The sequence below is a fragment of the Argentina silus genome (assembly GCF_951799395.1).
Source record: "Argentina silus genome assembly, chromosome: 20".
In the NCBI taxonomy this organism is placed as follows: Eukaryota; Metazoa; Chordata; class Actinopteri; order Argentiniformes; family Argentinidae; genus Argentina; species Argentina silus.
The window spans coordinates 16,449,740-16,467,842 of record NC_139674.1 but is presented as its reverse complement, the minus strand read 5'-3'; the positions used below and the strand labels follow the sequence as shown (position 1 = coordinate 16,467,842).

Below are 18,103 nucleotides of genomic sequence, written 5' to 3'. Positions count from 1 at the left end.
CAACCTTTCAACTCTAACTCTAACCCTAACCCTAACCAACCTTTCACCCTCCCACTTCAACTAACCCTAACCCTAACCCTAACCCTAACCCTTCAACAGTCTTAAAACGTACACTTCCCTCCTCTCTCCTAAACAACTCAACAAAACTCTCTGAATAACATCACTTTACTAAAGCACTTCTCACCAATGTCCTCCACTAGAACGTTAGTCTCACTGAGTCACCGTGGCCAGCCACCCAGTTAGCATGAGCTAGCATGCTAGGGCTAACCCCTGAGTTAGCTCTCTGAGCTAGCATGCTAGGGCTAACCCCTGAGTTAGCTCTCTGAGCTAGCATGCTAGGGCTAACCCCTGAGTTAGCTCTCTGAGCTAGCATGCTAGGGCTAACCCCTGAGTTAGCTCTCTGAGCTAGCATGCTAGGGCTAACCCCTGAGTTAGCTCTCTGAGCTAGCATGCTAGGGCTAACCCCTGAGTTAGCTCTCTGAGCTAGCATGCTAGGGCTAACCCCTGAGTTAGCTCTCTGAGCTAGCATGCTAGGGCTAACCCCTGAGTTAGCTCTCTGAGCTAGCATGCTAGGGCTAACCCCTGAGTTAGCTCTCTGAGCTAGCATGCTAGGGCTAACCCCTGAGTTAGCTCTCTGAGCTAGCATGCTAGGGCTAACCCCTGAGTTAGCTCTCTGAGCTAGCATGCTAGGGCTAACCCCTGAGTTAGCTCTCTGAGCTAGCATGCTACAATAAAGAGAGACAAATAATACAGAAGGCCAGACTGCATGGATGTTGATATCCTGTGACACCCCCCTGACCCTGAACATGAACCTAACCCTGACCCTAACCCTGACTCTAACCCTGACCCTGACCCTGACCCTGACCCTGACCCTGACCCTGACCAGTCCTGAGATAAAAACCTAAAAGACTTGTTCCCCTTCATGTGAGCCATTTCAACAGTTGGTGTTGTGATACTGAGGAGGTGACACAAAACCTAAAACCCTTCTTCACACTGGATGGACAGCAGTACTGCTAGCCTAGCGTAGCCTAGCCACAGGGCTCGGCAGGTTCAGTTAGCCTAGCGTAGCCTAGCCACAGGGCATGGCAGGTTCAGTTAGCCTAGCCTAGCCTAGCCAGAGGGCTGGGCTGAGGTTCAGCTGACCAGCTTTGGCAACACGGTCCTCTGTTGGATGTTCCCGTTGGCGTCGGTCACCTGACCCAGGTTAGTCCTGATCTTGGAGGAGGCGGAGCCCGAGGTGGGCGGTAACTTAGAGACGGAGGTGGTGGTGCCGGCGCCGGAGCCTTCCGTGGTGGTCAACCGTTTAACGGAGCCCTTATCTCCCCCGCCGGCGGGGGGCTTGGGCAGGCGGCGCCGGAGCCACGGGTGGCGCAGCGCCTGGGACGGGGTCATCCTCAGCGCCGGGTCCCACTCCAGACACAGCTTCAGGAAGTCCAGGAACAATGGGTCATCGCACCCCTTCAGCGCCGTCGCCCAGTCCTTACTGGCCGGCGGGCCCCGCAGCTTCCCCCGCCGTGAGCGCCCGCCGGTCAGCACCACGGACCCGTCCGGAAGGCTGGAAGCTGTGCAGTAGCGGGGGTGGCCCTTGGAGCTGACGAAGTTCTTGGCCCTCTTGGAGGAGTCCAGGAGCTTCTGGCTGGGTGTCCCCAGGAGCTCCATGACGCAGGCCAGCTGGTCGGCCTCGTCCTCGCCGGGCAGGAGGGGGTAGCCCGTCAGCAGCTCGGCCAGGATGCACCCCAGGCTCCACATGTCGATGGCCGTGCCGTAGCGCGACCCCAGGATCACCTCCGGAGCCCGGTAGAACCGGGACTGGATGTAGGTGTAAACCCGCTGGTGCTCATAGCAGCTGGAACCAAAGTCGATGACCTGGAGGGAGGAGAGGAGGAGAGGAGCAGGAGAGGAGAGGAGAGGAGGAGAGGAGCAGGAGAGGAGGAGGAGGAGAAGAGAGGAGAGGAGGAGGAGAGGACAGGAGAGGAGGAGGAGAGGAGGAGGAGGACATGCTGTAACACTGTTGGTGTACTAAACCTAACCCTAGCTGTACTAACCCTAACCCTAGCTGTACTAACCCTAACCCTATGGAAGGCAGAACGGTGGCGGGGTGGTGGAAGTGTGAACCGTCTGACTTTCAACCCGAACGTCGCTGGTTCAAATCACACTTTTCTTTTGCTAATTGTTGTTGCTTATGCTAATATAACCTTAACCTTAACCACCCTAACCCTAACCACTCTAACCCTAACCATTCTAACCCTAACCACCCTAACCCTAACCACTCTAACTCTAACCTTAACCACTCTAACCTTAACCACCCTAACCCTAACCACTCTAACCCTAACCACTCTAACCCTAACCTTAACCACCCTAACCACTCTGACCCTAACCCTAACCACCCTAACCCTAACCACCCTAACCCTAACCACCCTAACCCTAACCATTCTAACCCTAACCACTCTAACCCTAACCTTAACCACTCTAACCCTAACCACTCTAACCCTAACCTTAACCACTCTAACCCTAACCACTCTAACTCTAACCATTCTAACCCTAACTCTAACCTTAACCACTCTAACCCTAACCTTAACCACTCTAACCCTAACCTTAACCACTCTAACCCTAACCCTAACCACTCTAACCCTAACCTTAACCACTCTAACCCTAACCTTAACCACCCTAACCCTAACCACTCTAACCCTAACCTTAACCACTCTAACCCTAACCCTAACCACTCTAACCCTAACCTTAACCGTAACCACTCCAAGTTAATACCTAATACTGCCTAACCTCCACGCAAGTCGTAATTCACGTAACTCTTAGGCAACGTATCTTTGGTTTTTGACGTATGTTACATGTGACATGATGTATGTTACAACCCTAACAGATGGTCAAACGCTGGTATAGCCAGATAATACGAACCCTAACTCTAACCCAGCAGAAACGATCCCTAGCCCTAACCCTAACCCAGCAGAAACGATCCCTAGCCCTAACCCTAACCCAGCAGAAACGATCCCTAGCCCTAACCCTAGCTGTACTAACCCTGACTCTAACCCTAGCTGTACTAACCCTAACTCTAACCCTAACCCTAGCTGTACTAACCCTAACTCTAACTCTAACCCTAGCTGTACTAACCCTAACTCTAACCCTAACCCTAGCTGTACTAACCCTAACTCTAACCCTAACTGTACTAACCCTAACTCTAACCCTAGCTGTACTAACCCTAACTCTAACCCTAACTCTAACCCTAACTGTACTAACCCTAACTCTAACCCTAACTCTAACCCTAACTGTACTAACCCTAACTCTAACCCTAACTGTACTAACCCTAACTCTAACCCTAACTGTACTAACCCTAACTCTAACCCTAACTGTACTAACCCTAACTCTAACCCTAACTCTAACCCTAACTGTACTAACCCTAACTCTAACCCTAACTCTAACCCTAGCTGTACTAACCCTAACTCTAACCCTAACTGTACTAACCCTAACTCTAACCCTAACTGTACTAACCCTAACTCTAACCCTAACTCTAACCCTAACTGTACTAACCCTAACTCTAACCCTAACTGTACTAACCCTAACTCTAACCCTAACTGTACTAACCCTAACTGTACTAACCCTAGCTGTACTAACCCTAACTGTACTAACCCTAACTCTAACCCTAACTGTACTAACCCTAACTCTAACCCTAACTGTACTAACCCTAACTGTACTAACCCTAACTCTAACCCTAACTGTACTAACCCTAACTCTAACCCTAGCTGTACTAACCCTAACTCTAACCCTAACTCTAACCCTAGCTGTACTAACCCTAACTCTAACCCTAACTGTACTAACCCTAACTGTACTAACCCTAACTCTAACCCTAACTGTACTAACCCTAACTGTACTAACCCTAACTCTAACCCTAACTGTACTAACCCTAACTCTAACCCTAACTGTACTAACCCTAACTCTAACCCTAACCCTAACCCCCAGACCGTATTCAGTTGGAGACGATGTTGAGCATAGCTGTAGAAAACTGTCCATGTGCTCTGAGATTGTACCAATGAGAATATAAAAACTAAAATGTATTTTTATGATGATTATTGTTGTTGTTACTGTTATTATTGATATTGTTATAATTATAATTATAATTATTATTGTTGTTGTTATTATTGATATTGTTATAATAATAATTGTTGTTGTTGTTATTGATATTGTTATAATTATTGTTGTTGTTATTGATATTGTTATAATTGTTGTTATTGTTGTTGTTGATATTGTTATTATTATTATTGTTGTCATTATTGATATTGTTATTATTATTGTTGTTATTATTAATAATACTGTTATAATTGTTGTTGTTGTTGTTATTGATATTGTTATTTCTATTGTTATTATTGTTGATATTATTATTGTTGTTGGTATTATTATTGTCGATATTATTATTACTGTTATTATTATTATTGTTGATATTATTATGACTATTATTATTGATATTGTTATTATTGTTGTTGCTGATATTGTTATTATTGTTGTTATTATTGATATTATTATTGTTGCTGTTGTTATTATCATTATCGTTATTGTTATTATTATTGTTATTATTATTATTGTTATTGTTGTTGTTGTTATAGCGTACCTTGATGCCGCTGCGACCTTGCTGCTTCAGCAGGATGTTCTCAGGCTTCAGGTCGCAGTGGATGATGCGGTTCCTGTGCAGCGCGTCCAGACACTGCAGGATGGAGTGGCAGAACTTCCGGACCAGTGGCAGACTGAACCCCTGGAACCGGTTCTTCTTGATCAGCTCATACAGGTTCATGCTCAGCAGTTCAAAGGTCATGCAGATGTGGTTCCGGAAGGTGAAGCTCTCCAGCATGTGGATCAGGTTCATGGTCCCATCACGGTCCTGCTTCCTAAGGTGCTCCAGGATCCGGACTTCCTCCTGGGCCTGCCGGTGGAAACGCTTCTCATTGCGGACCATCTTCAACGCCACCTGCTGATTGGTCTTGTGGTCATACGCCTTCACCACCTCAAATCAAATCAATTCAAACTTAATTGGTAACGTACATCACATACAGCCATAACTGTCAAAGAAATCAACAAGACAATATAATAATAATATTAAAATGATGACGGGTGCAGTGGTGGTCGCAGCACCTGGCCAAAGCTGCCCTTGCCGATGACCTTCAGCACCTCGTAGCGATAGGCCACGTGGTCGTGGGGGACGTGGACATACGAGCCCTGGTCGTCGTCGTAGCCGCCGTTGTTGGAGCCGCCAGTCACACCCGGGCGCTTCTTGGCGTTTGGACCCGTGAAGTAGACCTGAAGATGTAGAAAAAGAAGGGTCAGGGTTAGGGGTCAGGGGTTAGGGTCAGAGTTAGGGTCAGGGTTCAGGGTTAGGGGTCAGGATTAGGGTCAGAGTTAGGGTCAGGGGTTTGGGGTCATGGTTAGTGTCAGGGGTTTGGGTCATGGTTAGGGTCAGGATTAGGGTCAGGGGTTAGCGGTCAGCGTTAGGGTTAGGGTCAGGGTTGGGGTCAGGGGTTAGGGGTTAGGGTCAGAGTTAGGGTCAGGGGTTAGGGGTCAGGGTTAGGGTCAGGGGTTAGAGTCAGGGTTGGGGTCAGGGTTGGGGTCAGGGGTTAGGGGTCAGGGTTAGGTTCAGGGTTGGGGTCAGGGGTTAGGGGTCAGGTTTAGGGTCAGGGTTGGGGTCAGGGTTGCCTAGTTCTGACACGGGCTACAGTACAGTCAGTATGAGGGGGTCAGGGGTCAGGGGTCAAGGTACCTCTGCGTAGCTGAATATCTCGTGGTGCTCGAAGGCCGTCAGCTTGGTCATGTGCTGCTTCATGGCTTGCTCCGGCGTGAGGGGGAGGGGCTTGGGTGTGAGGGGGAGGGGCTTGGGCTTGCCGTCTGTCGACTTGATGGAAGCGGAGCTCCCCTGGCGACAGTGGGAGGAGTCAGGCAGAGGTAGCCCCGCCCGTCCGAGGCCGTTGGGCTGAGCCGTCAGAACCAACCGCTTGTTGATGTTGTCCTCGTACAGCTGGGGGGCGTGGCCCTGCTGTTGGGGGGCGTGGTCACTCATGGTGCCGGGCTTGGTACCTCCAACCTGTGGAGGGGAGGAGAGGAGAGGAGGGGAGGGGAGGGGAGGAGAGGAGAAGATTATATAATCAATATAATAATCACACTACCATTGATTAACCACCTTAGCTAGGTAGGAATTAGCTGTTTAATATGGCTTAGGGTTAGGGTTGCCTAGCCCCCAACCCTAACCCTAACCCAACCCTAGGGTTAACCTCCCTGACAGTTGCAGAGGACACCACTAGAAACCCAATAAAAGACATGCGCCAGGGGGACAATCATTTTCACACACTCCCTGTGTCTCTCAGACTCCCTGTGTCTGTCTGACTCCCTGTGTCTCTCTGACTCCCTGTGTCTCTCTCTGACTCCCTGTGTCTGTCTGACTCCCTGTGTCTCTCTGACTCCCTGTGTCTCTCTCTGACTCCCTGTGTCTGTCTGACTCCCTGTGTCTCTCTGACTCCCTGTGTCTCTCTGACTCCCTGTGTCTCTCTGACTCCCTGTGTCCTCTCTGAGCGTGTCTGTGAGGTTTAATTGTATTGGTCGATAAGAGGATTTGCATGGCCACCTCACACAGGTTCAGATCACCAGGGTTCCTGTGTGTGTGTGTGTGTGTGTGTGTGTGTGTGTGTGTGGGCCAATGGGGGTAGTTGAGGACAGCAGATCAGTCGTTAAATTAATGGAACAACCTTGAGTCAATTAGAGACGCAATGACATCACTACTGACATCACTACTGACATCACTACTGACACCAGGCACACCGTCGCTGTAATACCACTGTTCTCACTCTTCTAACAACACGCTATTAACACGCTATTCATACGTTGCAGTATAATGTTACATGTTCATGTGATGTTGTATGTTAGTATAGGCTGTGATATTGTGGGTAAATCCTCTTCGAGTTGTGGTGCTCCTCACTGCTGGAGCCTTCCAGAGACGGGCCAGGTGGTTCTCTGGTGGTTCTCTGGTGGTTCTCTGGTGGTTCTCTGGTGGTTCTCTGGTCAGGTCAGGATGGAGGACCTCAGTGGTGAAGGATGGGATATGTCGTGGTTTTATATGATTTCTGATTTCTGTGTTGTAGTCCAGTGTGTGTTCTATGGTTCTATTGTTGTCCAGTGTGTGGTAGTCAGGGGCAACCACAGGCAGGTCAGACAGTGAACTCCTTCATCTGGAAACATGACAATGACACACACACACACACACACTGTACAAGCCTATAACCCAACAAACACACACACACACACACACACACTGTACACGCCTATGACCCAACACACACACACAGACACACACACACACACACAAGCCTATGACCCAACACACACACACACGCACACACACACACACAAGCCTATGACCCAACACACACACACGCACGCACGCACACGCACGCACGCACACACGCACACACGCACACACACACACGCACACACGCACACACACACACGCACACACACACACAGGCCTGAGCAGCTGAGTCTGTGTCTAAATAAAGGGCCGGCTAGGCTCCACCTCCTTCGTCAGCTGAGTCCCAACACCACATTACTGAGCGAGGTACATTACCGGGACATTACCGGGACATTACCGGAACATAACTCTGTTACTGCTTATAACCCAGGAACACAGCATCCTGAGGGACACAACCACACAATAATGACCTCATGTTTTCTATTAAAGAACATTTCGATAAAGTAAAGAGACCTATCTGAGATGATGTACAGCAGCTAGCCTCCTGTAGCTCGCCTCCGATGTCACCTACGTATGTACCGACTCACCTGACAACACCATAACAACATCTCAAAACAACACTGTAACAACACCAACAACGCTGTAACAACACTGTAACAACACCAACAACGCTGTAACAACACTAACAACACTAACAGCACTAACAAGATTAACAACACTGTAACAACATTGTAACAACACTAACAACATTGTAACAACACTAACAACACTGTAACAAGACTAACAACACTGTAACAACACTAACAACACTGTAACAACACCGTAACAACACCAACAACGCTGTAACAACACTAACAACACTGTAACAACACTAACAAGACTAACAACACTGTAACAATATTGTAACAACACTGTAACAACACTGTAACAAGACTAACAACACTGTAACAACACTAACAACACTGTAACAACACCGTAACAAGACTGTAACAACACCAACAACGCTGTAACAACACTTAACAACACTGTAACAACACTAACAAGACTAACAACACTAACAACATTGTAACAACACTAACAACACTGTAACAAGACTAAAAACACTGTAACAACACTAACAGCACTGTAACAACACCGTAACAACACCAACAACGCTGTAACAACACTAACAACACTGTAACAACACTAACAAGACTAACAACACTGTAACAACATTGTAACAACACTAACAACACTGTAACAACACTGTAACAAGACTAACAACACTGTAACAACACTAACAACACTGTAACAACACCGTAACAAGACTGTAACAACACCAACAACGCTGTAACAACACTAACAACACTGTAACAACACCGTAACAAGACTGTAACAACACCAACAACGCTGTAACAACACTAACAACACTGTAACAACACTAACAACACTGTAACAACACTAACAAGACTAACAACACTGTAAAAACACTGTAACAACACTGTAACAACACTAACAACACTGTAACAACACTGTAACAACACTAACAACACTGTAACAACACCGTAACAACACTAACAACGCTGTAACAACACTAACAACACTGTAACAACACTAACGACACTGTAACAACATTGTAACAACACTAACAACACTGTAACAAGACTAACAACACTGTAACAACACTAACAACACTGTAACAACACTGTAACAACACCGTAACAACACCAACAACGCTGTAACAACAGTAATAACACTGTAACAACACTAACAAGACTAACAACACTGTAACAACATTGTAACAACACTAACAACACTGTAACAACACTGTAACAAGACTAACAACACTGTAACAACACTAACAACACCGTAACAAGACTGTAACAACACCAACAACGCTGTAACAACACTAACAACACTGTAACAACACCGTAACAAGACTGTAACAACACCAACAACGCTGTAACAACACTAACAACACTGTAACAACACTAACAACACTGTAACAACACTAACAACACTGTAACAACACTGTAACAACACTAACAACACTGTAACAACACCGTAACAACACTAACAACACCGTAACAACACTAACAACGCTGTAACAACACTAACAACACTGTAACAACACTGTAACAACACTGTAACAACACTGTAACAACACTAACAACACTGTAACAACACCGTAACAAGACTGTAACAACACCAACAATGCTGTAACAACACTAACAACACTGTAACAACACTAACAACACTGTAACAAGACTAACAACACTGTAACAACACTAACAACACTGTAACAACACTAACAACACTGTAACAACACTGTAACAACACCGTAACAAGACTGTAACAACACCAACAACGCTGTAACAACACTAACAACACTGTAACAACACTGTAACAACACTGTAACAAGACTAACAACGCTGTAACAACACTGTAACAACCCTAAGAACACTAAAACACTGCAACAACACTAACAACACTGTAACAACACTGTAATAACACTAACAACACTGTAACAACACTAACAACACTGTAACAAAACTAACGACACTGTAACAACACTGTAACAAGACTGTAACAACACTAACAAGACTAACAACACTGTAACAACACCGTAACAAGACTGTAACAACACCAACAACGCTGTAACAACACTAACAACACTGTAACAACACTAACAACACTGTAACAACACTGTAACAACACTAACAACACTGTAACAACACTGTAACAAGACTAACAACACTGTAACAACACTAACAACACTGTAACAACACTGTAACAACACTGTAACAAGACTAACAACACTGTAACAACACTAACAACACTGTAACAACACTGTAACAACTCTAACAACACTGTAATAACACTAACAACACTGTAACAACACTAACAACACTGTAACAACACTAACAACACTGTAACAACACTGTAACAACACTAACAACACTGTAACAACACTGTAACAACACTAACAACACTGTAACAACACTAACAACACTGTAACAACACCGTAACAACACTGTAACAACACCAACAATGCTGTAACAACACTAACAACACTGTAACAAGTCTGTAACAACACTAACAAGACTAACAACACTGTAACAACACTAACAACACTGTAACAACACCGTAACAAGACTGTAACAACACCAACAACGCTGTAACAACACTAACAACACTGTAACAACACTGTAACAACACTGTAACAACACTAACAACACTGTAACAACACCGTAACAAGACTGTAACAACACCAACAATGCTGTAACAACACTAACAACACTGTAACAACACTAACAACACTGTAACAAGACTAACAACACTGTAACAACACTAACAACACTGTAACAACACTGTAACAACACCGTAACAAGACTGTAACAACACCAACAACGCTGTAACAACACTAACAACACTGTAACAACACTGTAACAACACTGTAACAAGACTAACAACGCTGTAACAACACTGTAACAACCCTAAGAACACTAAAACACTGCAACAACACTAACAACACTGTAACAACACTGTAATAACACTAACAACACTGTAACAACACTAACAACACTGTAACAACACTAACGACACTGTAACAACACTGTAACAAGACTGTAACAACACTAACAAGACTAACAACACTGTAACAACACCGTAACAAGACTGTAACAACACCAACAACGCTGTAACAACACTAACAACACTGTAACAACACTAACAACACTGTAACAACACTGTAACAACACTAACAACACTGTAACAACACTGTAACAAGACTAACAACACTGTAACAACACTAACAACACTGTAACAACACTAACAACACTGTAACAACACTGTAACAAGACTAACAACACTGTAACAACACTAACAACACTGTAACAACACTGTAACAACACTGTAACAAGACTAACAACACTGTAACAACACTAACAACACTGTAACAACACTGTAACAACTCTAACAACACTGTAATAACACTAACAACACTGTAACAACACTAACAACACTGTAACAACACTAACAACACTGTAACAACACTAACAACACTAACAACACTGTAACAACACTGTAACAACACTAACAACACTGTAACAACACTAACAACACTGTAACAACACTAACAACACTGTAACAACACTGTAACAACACCGTAACAACACTGTAACAACACCAACAATGCTGTAACAACACTAACAACACTGTAACAAGTCTGTAACAACACTAACAAGACTAACAACACTGTAACAACACTAACAACACTGTAACAACACCGTAACAAGACTGTAACAACACCAACAACGCTGTAACAACACTAACAACACTGTAACAACACTGTAACAACACTGTAACAACACTGTAACAAGACTAACAACGCTGTAACAACACTGTAACAACCCTAACAACACTGTAACAACACTGTAACAACTCTAACAACACTGTAATAACACTAACAACACTGTAACAACACTAACAACACTGTAATAACACTAACAACACTGTAACAAGACTAACAACACTGTAACAACACTAACAACACTGTAACAACACTAACAACACTGTAACAACACTGTAACAACACCGTAACAAGACTGTAACAACACCAACAATGCTGTAACAACACTAACAACACTGTAACAACACTGTAACAACACTAACAAGACTAACAACACTGTAACAACACTGTAACAACACTAACAACACTGTAACAACACTAACAACACTGTAACAACACCGTAACAAGACTGTAACAACACCAACAACGCTGTAACAACACTAACAACACTGTAACAACACTGTAACAAGACTAACAACGCTGTAACAACACTGTAACAACCCTAAGAACACTGTAACAACACTAACAACACTGTAACAAGACTGTAACAACACTAACAAGACTAACAACACTGTAACAACACCGTAACAAGACTGTAACAACACCAACAACGCTGTAACAACACTAACAACACTGTAACAACACTAACAACACTGTAACAACACTAACAACACTGTAACAACACTGTAACAAGACTAACAACACTGTAACAACACTAACAACACTGTAACAACACTAACAACACTGTAACAACACTGTAACAACACTGTAACAACACCAACAATGCTGTAACAACACTGTAACAAGTCTGTAACAACACTAACAAGACTAACAACACTGTAACAACACTAACAACACTGTAACAACACCGTAACAAGACTGTAACAACACCAACAACACTGTAACAACACTGTAACAAGACTAACAACGCTGTAACAACACTGTAACAACCCTAAGAACACTAAAACACTGCAACAACACTAACAACACTGTAACAACACTAACAACACTGTAATAACACTAACAACACTGTAACAACACTAACAACACTGTAACAACACTGACAACACTGTAACAACACTAACAACACTGTAAAAACACTGTAACAACACTGTAACAACTCAACCACCTGACTAGTACATGAGAATAAGATTGGTAATAATCGGCGTTTCATACCGTGAGCGTGTTTGCGTTCCTGAGCGGCGGTAGAGTCACGGGCGACGTCCCCTCTGTGCCTGCTCCTGGGCCGGTACCGGTACCGGGAGACAGCTGGAGCTGACGGACCTCGGACCCTCTGCCTGCAGAGGACACGGTCACACCAGGTCACATGGTCATGGTCATTTACACAACGTACAGGACGAGCAACCAACAACCCCAACACACACTACCAACGAACACACACACCAACACACTACACACACTACCAACGAACACACACCAACACGCTACACACACTACCAACTACACACACTACCAACGAACACACACCAACACGCTACACACACTACCAACGAACACACACTAACACGCTACACACACTACCAACGAACACACACCAATTCAACTCAACCGGCTATGAACCGGTATGAACAAATAAATGTTTACATTATCAAAGCGTCGCGAACAATCCTAAAATCTAGAGATGAAACCTCGTCTGGAGCTCGTTACCGGCGCCAGGGTTCATCACCGACAGCCGTCGTCTTAACGACATGGTGTCATTCTGGCTCAAATCATGTCGCGACAACGACGTGGCGTTTGATCACAAGTGTTTTGTCACCGAAATAAATACAAAAAGCGACACTTAACGCCTCGCCTGGTCGCGTGAAGACCTGAGAGCGTCCCGCAGCCTCCCGGCCGCAGACAGCGGCGTAATGACCGACTGATCCGGTAAGACTCACAATGAAGCCGTTGTCTTGTCAGACACGCGCTGTCACGGAATTATTGACAAAACCGGTCAGTTGATTTATAAACGGAACAGCTCGTGCTTCAGAGAAGCACACGGATCGCCATTAACGGGCTCAGAACAGCGCGAGGATTCCCCCCGTATACCCTGCCGCTAACACACACGGGACCCCGTTTATGCCACCGATCGACTAAACTGCGTCCAACAGATCAGACGAGGCTTTAGAACCTCCAACAACATCCCGGCCGGGACACACACGGTCACGGTAACGTGTTACTCGGTCCCCGGTCGGGGTTCTCACCGGGGTAGACAGAGACAGCCGCGCAGGGTTTCTTGGCTAACATGGCGGCTGGAGAGAGTCACACACAGACTCACCACTCCAGAGTCTCTCCCTCCCTCCCCTCCTCCCTCTCCCTCCCCTCCCCTCCTCCCTCTCTCCCCTCCTCCCTTCCCCTCTCTCCCCTCCTCCCTCCCCCTCCCTTCCCCTCTCTCCCCTCCTCCCTTCCCCTCCCTCCCTCCCTCCTTCCTTCCTTCCTTCCTTCCTTCCTTCCTTCCTTCCTTCCTTCCTTCCTTCCTTCCTTCCTTCCTTCCTTCCCTCCCTCCCTCCCTCCCTCCCTCCCTCCCTCTCCAATCAGTTACACGCGTGGCCGAATTTCCGACCTTCGCCGCTGACGCTCGGACCGTTTCCTCTAAACACACCGGGAGCCGTTAACCATGTAAACACACCGGGAGCCGTTAACCATGTAAACACACCGGGAGCCCCCCCCCCAAAAAAAAAGAGAGATCCACCATTTCAACACCAGCGACATTCTAAAGTTACACGTAGCCTCTCTCTCTCTCTCTCTCTCTCTCTCTCTCTCTCTCTCTCTCTCTCTCTCCCGAGCCCGTCCATTGTTTATTTAAACGGGTGATGCTGATCTGTTGTTCAGGGTTACTGATGATGATGATGATGATGTTGTGCCTTGTTGATATGTCTGTAGGTGGTTAGGGTGCCAGCGAACCAGGAACAGGTAGAGACACTCAGTATCAACACACTCACACACACACACACACACACACACACACACACACACACACACACACACACACTCACACTCACACTCACACTCACACTCACACTCACACACTCACACTCACACTCACACTCACACTCACACACATTGTCTCTCTCAATTCAATTCAATCTGCTTTGACATGAACAAACTAATGTTGCCAAAGCATCAAAAACAATCATAAGATAAAGAGGCAAGAAAAATCAGAAAGTAAAGACAAATATTAATAAAGGAAATAACCCAAACAAACAGTGGTTTGTGCTCCGCCAGCTGAGGTGTGGCACCCTGTCAGACATCTGGCTGAGGTGTGGCACCCTGTCAGACATCTGGCTGCTGCACTTCACTGCATACGTCCTTCTTCTGGATTTGTCTTTGTTATACATTTTGGGGGGAAAAATGTCTCTTATTTCATTATATTCTTGGCATGAGGTCAGGAAATGTAACCTCTCTCTCTCTCTCTCTCAAAATCCAGCTTTTTAAACTAGTTTTATTGTTTGTTTTACTGACAGTGTTTTAGTTTTAGTTTTTATTGACCTGTCTATTCTGGTTCTCTCCGTGGAATGTGGTGTCTTTGATTCCTGAGAAAAGCTCTATACAAAATAAATGCATTATTATTATTATTATCTTATAGATTGTGTGTGTGTGAGTGCGTGTGTGTGTGTGTGTGTGAGTGCATGTGTGTGTGAGTGAGTGCGTGCGTGTGTGTGTGTGTGTGTGTGTGAGTGCGTGTGTGAATGCGTGTGTGTGTGTGTGAGTGCGTGTGTGTGTGTGTGTGTGTGCGTGAGTGTGTGTGTGCGTGAGTGCATGTGTGTGTGAGTGTGTGTGTGTGTGTGTGTGTGTGTGTGTGTGTGTGTGTGTGTGTGTGTGTGCACTCACGCAAATGGGCTTTTAACAGGCCCCCCTGTTAACTGTCTGCTGTCTGTCATTGCCTGGAATCTTTAACCAATAAAACATTAGCTACAGGGCCACAGTGTAATGTGTGATCTTACACTACTGAATGATTAATGTGTGTGTGTGTGTGTGTGTGTGTGCGTGTGTGTGTGTGTGTGTGAGAGTGATTCAGCACGTTTCTACAGAGGTGTGGTCTCTCTGTAATGCATCTGTTTCATGCAAACACACACACACACACACACACACACACACAAAAGCAACAGCAGCAGCATCACTACTAGCAGGGAGGCTGTTCTCAACGATTTAATGATGTCATCTGTAACAGGAGAGTTGTTGTGTCTGAGAGAGGCTGAGAGGCTGAGAGGCTGAGAGAGGCTGAGAGAGGCTGAGAGAGGCTGGGAGAGGCTGAGAGGCTGAGAGAGGCTGGGAGAGGCTGAGAGAGGCTAAGAGAGGCTGGGAGAGGCTGAGAGGCTGAGAGAGGCTGAGAGAGGCTGGGAGAGGCTGAGAGAGGCTGGGAGAGGCTGAGAGAGGCTGAGAGGCTGAGAGAGGCTGAGAGAGGCTGAGAGGCTGAGAGAGGCTAAGAGAGGCTGAGAGGCTGAGAGAGGCTGAGAGGCTGAGAGAGGCTGAGAGGCTGAGAGAGGCTAAGAGAGGCTGGGAGAGGCTGAGAGAGGCTAAGAGAGGCTGGGAGGCTGAGAGAGGCTGGGAGAGGCTGGGAGAGGCTGGGAGAGGCTGAGAGAGGCTGAGAGAGGCTAAGAGAGGCTGGGAGAGGCTGACACCACTGAGGGGAAGCAGGAAGGACAGAGTGCTTGTGACAGTGTTGCACCGCCTAAGAGTCTCACCACGGACACCTTCATCATCATCATCATCATCATCATCATCATCAGTTAAACCTTCCATAAGAGACATCAGTCACAGCTGGAGGGAGGAAGAACACCACAGAACACTGTGTACACACACACACACGTCCTGTAGTTGTCATATGTAATTGTGTGTTCCTTGGTGTCATTCCTGTGGTGACACCACCTCACCACCAGGTGGAGCTCTAGACCATGTGACTTCTGTTGAAGCCGGTGATTACATCACTCAGTCATGTGAGAGGGGAGGAGGAACACCTGGAAGTGGGAGAGAATGTTTCTGGAGAAGATCAGAACCCTGAACCCCCTGATGGAGGACCTAAGAGCTGCTGTCTCCACATCACCAACATCACCTACAAACACCTTCACTATGACTACCGCTGTCTGGTCCTGGATGGACAGCGTTGTCACCAGACTGGAGTGTCAGTCAGACCAGGGTATGTTCTAGGCTCACCGGGGGAGGAGCCTGTGCTGCCCTGCTGTCATCCTGACACCAATGGGACAGAGATGAGGTAGGGGGGGGACCCCTCATGGAGACCTCCACCCAGTATCACCATCTCAACACATCTCTGAGGACGCCAGTGACCTCACTGACGGAGGGAAGCAGATGTACGTGCTGGACGGAGGAGTGACGGGGAATTCCTCCCTGGTCGTCCCATCTCTGACGCTTATATCTGTTATCAATATGACACTCGTATGGACATCAAATATTATCTTCAGCTGGTCTGCCCCCAGCCCGCTTCTGTGATAATACAACAATATGTCACTTATGAAGGCAGATCTTTGTTTCAATGATATAGTCACAATACTGAAATGAACTAAACTTGACCAAGCGGTGGATGTTATTGTTCAAGTGATTTCTAGAATGCAGTTCGACGTCTGAAGGCTGTTCATACAGCTGGAGTGTGTGTGTGTGTGTGTGTGTGTGTGTGTGTGTGAAGGCTGTTCATACAGCTGGAGACGTTGACAATTCCTCCTGCTTGTTTATGTTTCATGTTTGAATTAACTCAAGGTATTGTTTGTTTAGGGTCAGGGTCAGGGTCAGGGTCAGGGTCAGGGTTAGGGTCAGGGTTAGGGTCGGGGTCAGGGTTAGGGTCAGGGTTGGGGTTAGGGTTGGGGTTAGGGTTAGGGTCAGGGTCAGGGTTAGGGTTAGGGTTAGGGTTAGGGTCAGGGTCAGGGGGGGAGACTGGGGAGGCTGCCAGGCCAGACAGCTGTACTGTGTTTACAGCCTGTAGTTGTACTTCTCCACCACAAGGGGGTCCCGTAGCCTTCAGATGGGCCCACAGTAGAATATAAAACAGTAGAACATAGAACAGTAGAACATAGAACAGGAGAACATAGAACAGTAGAACATAGAACAGGAGAACATAGAACAGGAGAACATAGAACAATAGAACATAGAACAGGAGAACATCAAAGTTAGTTTGGATGCAGATATCAACTGCAATGAAATGAATATGCCTAAAGGAGCTGTGTCAGTGTGGTGTCGAGCACTGGTGGAATATACATACATATATACAGATTATATACATACATATATACAGATTATATACATACATATATACAGATTATATACATACATATATACAGATTATATACATACATAAAAACAGATTATATACATACATATAAACAGATTATATACATATATATAAACAGATTATATACATATATATAAACAGATTATATACATATATATAAACAGATTATATACATATATATACAGAACTATGAAATGTCAGTAATACAGTATGATGTTACTAGTTCATAAGTGAGCAATGCAATTACATAGTCATAAATATAGCAGTGTGTGTGTGTGTGTGTGTGTGTGTGTGTGTG

At 45.7% G+C, this 18,103-nt stretch overlaps 1 protein-coding gene across 1 annotated transcript; it reads right to left on the bottom strand.

Annotated features, from left to right (window-relative positions):
- Positions 1–100: 100 nt before the first annotated feature.
- Positions 101–13,848, bottom strand: dyrk2 (dual-specificity tyrosine-(Y)-phosphorylation regulated kinase 2). Its single transcript, XM_083692350.1, has 6 exons — positions 13,769–13,848; positions 12,741–12,862; positions 5,756–6,076; positions 5,134–5,298; positions 4,616–5,005; positions 101–1,866 (listed from the first exon to the last, which is right to left on the bottom strand). The coding sequence occupies exons 1-6, from the start codon at positions 13,809–13,811 to the stop codon at positions 1,135–1,137; spliced, it is 1,773 nt and encodes a 590-aa protein (XP_083548476.1). The 5' UTR covers positions 13,812–13,848; the 3' UTR covers positions 101–1,134.
- Positions 13,849–18,103: the final 4,255 nt, after the last annotated feature.